Below are 10,460 nucleotides of genomic sequence, written 5' to 3' on the forward strand. Positions count from 1 at the left end.
TCATTATTGGGGAATACTGAAAGATTAGTATGCGGGCAAAAACTTTGGCTCTTAGATTAGGCTTATCTCTCGCACAAAAGGTGGGATGTGATTGGCTTTTTTTATTAATTCAGACAATATGAAAATAATTGATACAATAAAGAATGGAGGACAAACTGCCGGAGCGGCTGCAGTAGTTTTTGATGATTGCTATTTTCTAGCATGTGATTTTTTCCTTGCTAGTTTCGAACATCGTAATAGAGAGGCGCATAAGGCCGCTCATGAACTTGTTAGGTTAGCAAAATTTTCAGATAGTAGGGGCCTATGGATGAGATTGATCCTTTTATTGTAGACCATGTAACCATTATTTCTAATTAATAAAGCCTTATCTTTCAAAAAAATAGTTTTTAATGATATTATTTTTGCTACATGTTATAATTATGGTCAAACTATGACCCTAAATATAAGGGGGACTAATGAACTAGTACGGAGGGAGTACTTGTATGGGAAATTCCTCTGACAGGACATAGGCAGTACATGTACCCGAAACTTCTCTGACGCGAAGAAAGTCCGCTGGTGTAACCAACTGTAAGCCACTTGGCTGTACGAAGGCAACCATTGGCACAAGTTGCGTAGCCATCGATTACAAAAACATTAATTAGCCAGGAAAATCCTGAAGACTAGGCAAGTACTACCAGAAGTGCAAAGGAACAATCCAGACCTTCATACATACCTCTAAAAAAGTGGAAAGGATGGCAGGGAAAACAAGTTGATGGAAGAAAGATCACATGGAATGTTGATGCCAATTTAATATGATACTGTTCTTCACAATAAAATTGTACACTTCGTCCTTGGGCTTAAATCAAAGGAAACAACACATATATGAACAAGTTGGCACCAAAATGGACACAATTCAAAAGGCGCTCACTGATGGCCTTCCGCAGGCACCAAATATGATCTGAACTTTTCTGAGGCTCGCTCTTCCCTGATAGCACAAGAGATCTAAAATGCTACTTCAAACTGTATGTCCCACCCAATCTGCCATTAGTTTTGTCACCAGTCTTCTTTTACTTAGCGTACTAGTTACCACACTCTTACCGGAAGTACAAGCTCAGAAAGTATCTTGTTGGATTAAACCCTATGAGTATCACTACGAGAGAAAGGAAAATATGTAAGACGATTTGTCAGAGGTAAAACTTGGTACTGTATAAAATACACTTACTGAGTGGCGATAGTATGATGACAAGTCCGATTGGGTACAAGAAAAATGTCGTTCGGTCCAAAAATGGAAGAACTGCAGCCAAAGACCACTTCATTTGTTAGGACAGTCTTAAACACACATACTCCCTCTGTTTCATCATGTAGTGCATAGATTTTCATGAAAGTCGAACTTAGAAAGTTTGACCTAGTTTATAGAGAAAAGTATGTATATTTACAATATCAAATATATACAATTTGAAAATGTCTTATTATGTATCTAATAATATTTATTTGGTATTCTAGATGTATATATTTTTCTCTACAAAGTTTGTAAATTTGGACTTTTCAAAAAAACTATATGCACTATATTATGGAACGGAGGGGGTACAATAAAGTCAACGAAAAGATTAGACTACACTTACCATCATATCCTAGAAAGTTCAGATAGTGATAATAAGAAATTGCCACCATGAACAGGAGGTTTGATAATAGGGCAGGCAAGAATCCATGAGCGATCAACAGAGGCGACAAAAAGTATTGAAGCACTGAGAAAAGAAATTATCAGATACATGACCATAAATGCTAGAACCAATTTCAGGTAGAGAGAATAATTCCTTTATTATTACCATATAGGATGACGAATGCAGGGAAGAACGAGTTGCAGTGAACATCAAATGCATAGAGCCTGCAAAAGTTAATTTTTTCGTAACTACAGATACTGATCATGACCTCAAGAACAAAGTACTGGAAGGAGCAATTATGATCTCTTAACTTAGTTACTAGTCAAGGCAAGATCACTGAACAGGAGTTGACATTCAATGGAAATTACAGAAACATGCTATCAAGGGTCTGTGAGTTTCATGGAACAACTATTCTGTTAGCTTAAAATGTTCTAGGAGTTCATGCGGTGTCAATTTAAAAAAATCACCTCCAAGTGGTGGAAATACAACTCAAATAAAATGCATTGGTAGTAGAAGATACGACAATTACCACTCGACACGTTGTTCGACCACATGGCTATTAGGTTCCTCCCTCAGATAAGAATTGGTAAGAAACCTGCATCAAAGCATAGCAGATGTTAGTTTATATTCTCCATTTACAGATTTGCATGTGTATTAAGTATTTTCTAATAGATTTAACAGTTTAGTCATTACACACTACTAGTACTGCATTTGATTAAACACTAGGCTGCAAAATGTAGCATATGCAAGAAACGTAGATTAAAAACTACAATGCTGCTACCACCTCTAGAGTAAATGATGAAGAAGTTCAAAAATAACAAGTAATAGCAGTAAACCTATTGTCAGCAACAAACCAAACTTTATGCCACTAGCTCATTACAACATGCTTCGACTTCCATTGCATGCTGAGGAATACCTCCCAAACAAGAAAAACAGTAAAACTGATCGCTGACAGAACTGAGTACCAAAAACATGATTGTTGCCTTCAAGTTCCGAGTACAGCATGGAATACTTACCAGCAAAGTGTGGCCAAAACTAGCCCAGCAAACAAGAAATGGACAAACACAACCGAGATGATTGTTAAAGCAGCATGCGGCGCACTCTCTCCAAACCTAAAGAATGAAGACAAGAAGTCAAACATTGAATAAAAAGGAAAAACAAGCCAACGAGTTGATACAACAGAAAATAAAAGGAACACATTAATCTATTAACTATGAGAATATATAAAATAGACTATAAACAAAAGATAGATTTAAACCATTGCCCAGATATATTCCTTGCATCCACTACATAAGGGAATCACAAAGACAATTCCACATGATCTTTTTTTTTGCAAAGTCCAGAGATAAAAGAAGGGTATAAAGAACTCACGCTGCACAGTAAGCTGATGTCGCAAACACAAGGAAAAGAATTAGAATGACAATAAATGCAGGATCATCCCTAGCCCACTGGTTCTTTGTTTCTGTAAATAAGAATATAGATATCAGGAACCTGCCATAATATCAAATGCAGATAAAGGACTGCAATAGTATGGAAGTCCATCAATTAAATTCCAGCAAACACATTTACGTTGAGGAAAAGATAGAAGTAGACAACATACGCTTGTGATATTTGGTGTGCTGATAGCTGTCTTCCATAATCGCAACATGGTGCACACAAATAGAGAAAAGCAAGTCAGGTGCCTAATTATATAATCAATATCAAAGTGAAAACTAGAAATGGGTCATTCATCTTAAAACTATACAACTACGGATGATGAAATTAAGGTGAGGATGTAACCCTCAAGCAGTGGTGGACCTTGAGCGTGATTTTAGAAGGAGCCAAAACAATGGGAGCCAAGTTAACATATTGTGTCATATGTGATCCAAATTATGTTATATATGAACTAACATCATGGGAAATTTCTGTAAGCTGGTGGCCCTAGCTAAGCTCTGCTATCGCCCTCAACCCTAGCAAAAAAACTAGCTAGGGTTTGTGTATAGGCATAAATGGGTCAGTAGAAGGTCCTGTGGTCGATGGATAGGTTTTTGGTGGTGGTTTGGACTGTGAAACTTAGAATGAAATTCTTCAAGCCTTTATCGATCATGTTATTTCACTCGTCCTTGAATTCAAACTTAGCAAGTAGGGACAATAGCAATGAGAATTTAGATGGTAACAATTCATCAATGTGCAAGAGGTGCTAGTGTTACTACGGCAATATCTGCAGAAAACAATTAATATGGTATAATAGCTAATGCGAAGTATTTAGAGCTGGACTGAGTGCAGAATGCGTACACTACTTTTGGTGAAGTACAGAGATGAACCATTTGCCAAAACGTGTATTCGATATCCATTTGCTGCCACTGTTGAGAAAAGCAATGACATTATACTTCGGCCAAAGTACCATAAGAATTACTGTTATATGGATAATTATAAGACATAACATGTTACAACCCCATTGGGATATGTACAGGCAGTGCCAGAAAAGGCTCATATGAAGAAAATCAGAGCATTTTCCTTAGTTATTCAGGGCAACTAAACAATGAAACACAAAATAGTCAGGATAGTCTCCAATTAGGTTTCCTATTAGTAGATAGGCGAGTCAAGTTTACGTATTAAGTTTGCTCAAAATTTCTACAGAATAGTGAAGATTGAAAGATTGATCCCATAAACAATGATAAATTCCAGCCTTAGATAACATAGGCGAAGAGAATGGTAGAGGGAAAAGACCATGATATCCTTTTACCAATGTCTTGGGAGTATCTGGAATAAGAGAGAGAATAGCAGTGACATAATGTGAATGGTCACATAAGTGACAAAGGGAGGGAGGAAGATAAATGAGGACAAACGAGTGAGAAGTTCATGAAGTTTGCATGTATATCTCATATTTGAAACAAACTTAAAGACTTCTGCCTCATATTTTGAATGTCCCTTGTACTATTGCAACGAAGCAATGTAACTGTTCTAATCACAGTGGATGCGAACAATGTGTGTTAGAACACACCTACAAAAATCCAAGCATCAAAACAAACTCAACTCTACAACAATCTATATATAGTGTTCAGATTTCAGAAGTGTTTTCTTTTTTCTTTGACTAGGTTGTTTATCTTAATTCCCTGTATGCGTAGGAAGATTTAAGAAATCTCTTGTTGTAACAATTGAACCTCAGTTTTAATTATTAAGAGGAAACAACACATATGAGCAATAACCTTGACAACTCTGCAGCGCATATAAATGCACAACTGAAGTGAATTAATTCTACTCACATCCCAAATTCACACGAGATAGCTAAAAGAATCCCAATAACCAATCAAAATATACCAATATCCCAGATGAAGAACAAAGCACAAGAACCTACCCTTTAAGGTCAAGTTAGACAGTCCTGAATCCAAGGTGACACCCATTCCTAAACCCATTGATTGATGCATCAAGGATCAGGTAAATTCAATAACATCAAAAGACTAAATCAGCTCCCAGCTCATTGGTGCAGAGTATGTGCAAACTCAACCAGATGGGCCGGAAATCTAAAAGTGCATTACATCCTCGAACTGGCCCACCTCCCCTTAGCCTCTCATAATTGCTACGCTGAGGGTGTGGGGAATCCACTCCATAAACACCCCCAGGTAGCAGAAATTGAACCAAACCTCCTAAGATCCCTCCTATGTGGTATTCATCCTACCTTGGGCAAACCCGCATTTCTGCGACATATGAAACCCTAACGAGATTCGAGGTTTTCGTGGCACCAGGCCCGCAAATCGCAGCAGCTGAAGCACCACGCGGCCTTGCAAACCCGTACGCCAGATCAGCGCCATATGCGTGGCGAAGAGATCCGGACGAGTGAATGTGGATTCCGAGGAGGAGGCCAGCACCAACCTTGACGATACGGCGGAGATACGGGCCGAAGAGCGGCGGGGCGGAGCGGGCGGCCCCGCGGCCCTTGGACGCCGTCGTGGGCAGCATCGTTCTCCCCTCTCCTTCCTTCTGCTGCTCCTCCGCTCTCGCGATCTGCTGCCGCTGCTGCTGCCTGCTTGCTCTGGTGGTGGCTGTCACAGCCGCGGGGCACGCGAGATCTGGCTTTTCCTAAGTCGTTCGTGTCTGTCAGTGTTTTTGTTTTCTCTTTTTTTTTCTCGGGGGCTCAAAGGTAACAAACTAACAATTGAGGTTTTTCCTATCTAAAAACACGAGACATAGCTTTAAAAAAAATCGGTCTATTTGTCAAATATCATGAGAGTATCAAAGAACAGCAGAAGTAATGAAAATTACATTCAGAACGCAGACCACCTAACGACGACTTCGAGCACCGAAACAAGCCGAAAAACACGTTGCCGTCATTGCCCCTCCCTTACCGAAGTCGGGCAAATTTTGTTGTAATAGACAGTCGCGAAGTCATCATGCTAAGGCCCCACAATACTAGCGCACCAGAATAGCATCTGTTATCAATGGGTGAAGCAAATATCAGAAGTATCCAACATGTAGACATACCAACGCAGATGAACGAAAATCGAATGCAAGTGGTTCCACTGAGGATAGGCGTCAATGAAGCCTGTAGGATCTATCAGAGATACACCTCCACGCATCCACTGAGGACGCTAGACACATCTTCGAGACACAGCTGGGTGTGGAGAACCTTGATTCATTTTTAGGTAGTCGTCGCCACCACGCCTTTCTAAGAATAATACAAACCCTAAGAAGACACAAAAAGACACATAAAAACTTAGCAAGAGCCCTCCTACCAGCAAAAGCCAAGATCCGCCACGTCTTCATGGCCTAAGAGCATCTCCAGCCACGCCCTCAACAGACCCCCAGGCCATTTTTTAGCGCCGGCGCTGAAAAAACCGGCACACTCGCGTCCCCGGGAGCCCAATTTCCGCCGATTAGGCCCGAAACTAGCATCGGCGGACGCGGGCCGAACCCAGCGCGCTGGGGGCGCCCGGGGACGCCGAGGGAATCGTTTTTGGTGCGAAAGAATGGCGGGCCCGCCGAGTCAGCGACCCTCGCGCATCGTCATCCTCATCGCCTCGGTTTCCCGTGGGGAATCAATGCCAAGGCTGTCGCCCGTCAGCCTTCCATTGATTCCTCACGGGCGGCGCAGTGCGGCGACGCGCCCTTTTCCGCCATGCGTACACATGTTTGCCGCCCCCGGGCCACTATAAAAGTCGCCCCCTCCCCTCGTCGGTGGACGCTCTCGTCCGCAGCCCCTCTCTCTCGCCGTCGACGCTCTCTCCTACCCTCTCTCCCCGTCTAGCCACCACGTGCACACCCCGTTGATGGGAGAGCGGTTCCCTGGCGATGGAGCGGCGGCCAACGGCTTCGATCGCCGCCACCTGCACGAGTGGGAAGCCTACTTCCTCCACGAGGCAAACTGCCCGGCGCCGCCTGACCTACGCGTGCCGGGAAGGTGGAGGCTCAGCACCGGGGGCGTCCCAGTCCCCCCGCAGCACGATCCCGCCTACTTCCACGCCGAGATCGAGCGTGTTCGGGCCTCTCTGCCGGAGGAGGAGGGATACGTCCATTTTGCATCATGCTTTTATATCGATATTTATTGCATTATGGGCTGTTTACACATTATGTCACAATACTTATGCCTTTTCTCTCTTAATTTACAAGGTTTACATGAAGAGGGAGAATGCTGGCAGCTGGAATTCTGGAGTGGAAAAGGAGCAAATATTAGAGACATATTCTGCACAACTCCAAAAGTCCTGAAACTCCACGAAAGTCAGTGTTGGATTATATTAAAAATATTGAGCGAAGAAAGCACCAGAGGGGGCCACCCACCGTCCACGAGGGTGGAGGGCGTGCCCCCTGCCTCGTGGGGCACCTAGCAGGCCCCCGATGCCCATCTTCTGATATAAGGTGTCTTTTGCCCTGGAAAAAATCAGAAGGAAGTTTTCAGGACGAAGCGCCGCTGTCACGAGGCGGAACCTTGACGGAACCAATCTAGGGCCCCGGCGGAGCTGTTCTGCCAGGAAAACATCCCTCCGAGAGGGGGAAATAGTCACCATCGTCATCACCATCGATCCTCTCATCGGGAGGGGGTCAATCTCCATCAACATCTTCACCAGCACCATCTCATCTCAAACCCTAGTTCATCTCTTGTATCCGATCTTTGTCTCAAAACCTCATATTGGTACCTGTGGGTTGCTAGTAGTGTTGATTACTCCTTGTAGTTGATGCTAGTTGGGTTATTTGGTGAAAGATTATATGTTCAGATTCTTTATGCATATTAGTACCCCTCTGACTATGAACATGAATGTGATTTGTGAGTAGTTACGTTTGTTCCCGAGGACATGGGAGAAGTCTTGCTATAAGTAGTCATGTGAATTTGGTATTCGTTTGATATTTTGATGAGATGTATGTTGTCTTTCCTCTAGTGGTGTGATACGTCTCCGTCGTATCTATAATTTTTGATTGTTCCATGCCAATATTATTCAACTTTCATATACTTTTTGGCAACTTTTTATATTATTTTTGGGACTAACATATTGATCCAGTGCCCAGTGCCAGTTCCTGTCTGTTGCATGTTTTTGGCTTCGCAGAATATCCATATCAAACGGAGTCCAAACGGGATAAAAACGGACGGAGCTTATTTTTGGAAAATATGGAAAATTTGAAAGGAAAATCAACGCGAACCAGTGCCCGAGGTGGTCACGAGGCAGGGCCCCCCTTAGGGCGCGCCCCCTACCCTCGTGAGCCCACCGTAAGGCGGTTGACGCTCTTCTTTTGCCGCAAGAAAGCTAATCTTCAGAAAAAAATCACGGCGAAGGTTTCAGGCCAACCGGAGTTACGGATCTCCATATATATACGAAACGGTGAAACAGAGCCAGGGGAGAACGCAAAAACAGAGAGATAGATCCAATCTCGGAGGGGCTCTCGCCCCTCCCACGCCATGGAGGCCAAGGACCAGAGGGGAAACCCTTCTCCCATCTAGGGAGGAGGTCAAGGAAGAAGAAGACGAAGGGGTCCCCTCTCCCCTTCTCTTCCGGTGGCGCCGGAACGCCGCCGTGGCCATCATCATCACCGCAATCTTCACCAACAACTTCACCACCATCATCACCAACTCTTCCCCCCTCTATGCAGCGGTGTAACCTCTCTCTTACCCGCTGTAATCTCTACTTAAACATGGTGCTCAACGTTATATATTATTTCCCAATGATGTATGGCTATCCTATGATGTTTGAGTAGATCTGTTTTGTCCTAATGGCTATTTGATGATCGTGATTGGTTTGAGTTGTATGTTTTATTATTGGTGTTGTCCTATGGTGCTCTCCGTGTCGCGCAAGCGTGAGGGATTCCCGTTGTAGGGTTTGCAATATGTTCATGGTTTGCTTATGGTGGGTGGCGTGAGTGACAGAAGCACAGACCCGAGTAAGTAGGTTGTTTGCGTATGGGATAAAGGGGACTTGATGCTTTAATGCTATGGTTGGGTTTTACCTTAATGAATCTTTAGTAGTTGCGGATGCTTGCTAGAGTTCCAATCATAAGTGCATATGATCCAAGTAGAGAAAGTATGTTAGCTTATGCCTCTCCCTCAAATAAAATTGCAATAATGATTACCGGTCTAGTTATCGATTGCCTAGGGACAAATAACCTTCTTGTTGACAAAAGCTCTTTACTAAAACTAATTTAGTTGTGTCTTTATCTAAACAGCCCCTAGTTTTTATTTTCGTGTTCTTTACTTTCTTGCAAGCTTACCCAAAAACACCTACAAAGTACTTCTAGTTTCATACTTGTTCTAGGTAAAGTGAACGTCAAGCGTGCGTAGAGTTGTATCGGTGGTCGATAGAACTTGAGGGAATATTTGTTCTACCTTTAGCTCCTCGTTGGGTTCGACACTCTTACTTATCGAAAGAGGCTACAATTGATCCCCTATACTTGTGGGTTATCAAGACCTTTTTCTGGCGCCGTTGCCGGGGAGCAATAGCATGGGGTGAATATTCTCGTGTGTGCTTGTTTGCTTTATCACTAAGTAATTTTTATTTGATGTTCTTAGTTGTTCTTTATCTTTAGTTATGGATATGGAACATGAAATACCAAAAAATTAGGTGTACTTGCTACTCATGGAGATGGGGAACCTCCTAAAACCCTCGATGCTGGTTATGTGAAAGATATTATGTACTACTTTAATAATCCTGAGAAAACCCCATTCAATTATGTAATGGGAGTAACGTTGGATCAACGTGAATACTTTAGGGATTACCGCTTGACACAAAAAGGGAAACTATTATGGGATCAAATTCATATACTGAATTGGTATGCTAGGCAACTATGCTTGAGATATGATTATACTTGTTGCTCTAAGGTGAAGGCTCCACACCTTCCCTTTTCATGTGAATTTAATGATAATGAAACCTTAGCTTCTTATTCTAATGGTATATATGATTACTATGATGTGGAACAAATAGAAGAATTTGTTGCTTTTAAGGGTGCTTATGAAATTGAATCTATCTTTAAAGAGTTTGAAGATTTTGATGGTGCTGTTTATAGACCTGAAAAAATAGCTATCCTGAAATATTGTTATGAGAATTATGAATACAATTACGAAATTAATGCGCTTATTAAGAAAGTATCCGCTGTCCAAGAAGAGACTAATATTTTGCAGGAGTCTATGGAAGAAGAAATTGATGAAACTGTGAGCTCATTGGATGAAAAAGATGAGGAAGAGAGCGAAGAACAAAAGGAGGAAGAGCGGATTGATCGCCCGTGCTCACCTTCTAATGAGAGTAACTCTTCAACTTATACATTTTTTAATTTCCCTTCGTGCTTACCGAAGGATGAATGCTATGATAATTGCTATGATCCCGTCGATTCTTTTGAAATATCCCTTTTTGATGATGCTTGCTA

At 42.2% G+C, this 10,460-nt stretch overlaps 1 protein-coding gene across 1 annotated transcript; it reads right to left on the reverse strand.

The window, feature by feature from the left end:
• Window positions 1-680: 680 nt before the first annotated feature.
• LOC119301063 (protein unc-50 homolog) lies at window positions 681-5,700 on the reverse strand. Its single transcript, XM_037577963.1, has 10 exons — window positions 5,493-5,700; window positions 3,915-3,982; window positions 3,241-3,266; window positions 3,012-3,102; window positions 2,657-2,752; window positions 2,170-2,235; window positions 1,806-1,864; window positions 1,602-1,724; window positions 1,202-1,273; window positions 681-1,129 (listed from the first exon to the last, which is right to left on the reverse strand). Exons 1-10 carry the CDS (start codon window positions 5,577-5,579, stop codon window positions 1,074-1,076), a joined length of 744 nt encoding a protein of 247 aa, XP_037433860.1. The 5' UTR covers window positions 5,580-5,700; the 3' UTR covers window positions 681-1,073.
• Between the last annotated feature and the right edge of the window lie 4,760 nt (window positions 5,701-10,460).

Source organism: Triticum dicoccoides, chromosome 5A (genome assembly GCF_002162155.2).
Source record: "Triticum dicoccoides isolate Atlit2015 ecotype Zavitan chromosome 5A, WEW_v2.0, whole genome shotgun sequence".
Lineage (NCBI taxonomy): Eukaryota > Viridiplantae > Streptophyta > Magnoliopsida > Poales > Poaceae > Triticum > Triticum dicoccoides.

Coding starts and splice junctions, on each gene's coding strand:
- LOC119301063 (XM_037577963.1), bottom strand. CDS start 5,579: ATGCTGCCCACGACGGCGTCCAAGGGCCGCGGGGCCGCCCGCTCCGCC. Junction 2,753..3,011: donor ACATCAGCTTACTGTGCAGC/GTGAGTTCTTTA, acceptor TTCATTCTTTAG/GTTTGGAGAGAGTGCGCCGC. Junction 2,236..2,656: donor GTTTTGGCCACACTTTGCTG/GTAAGTATTCCA, acceptor GCTTTGATGCAG/GTTTCTTACCAATTCTTATC.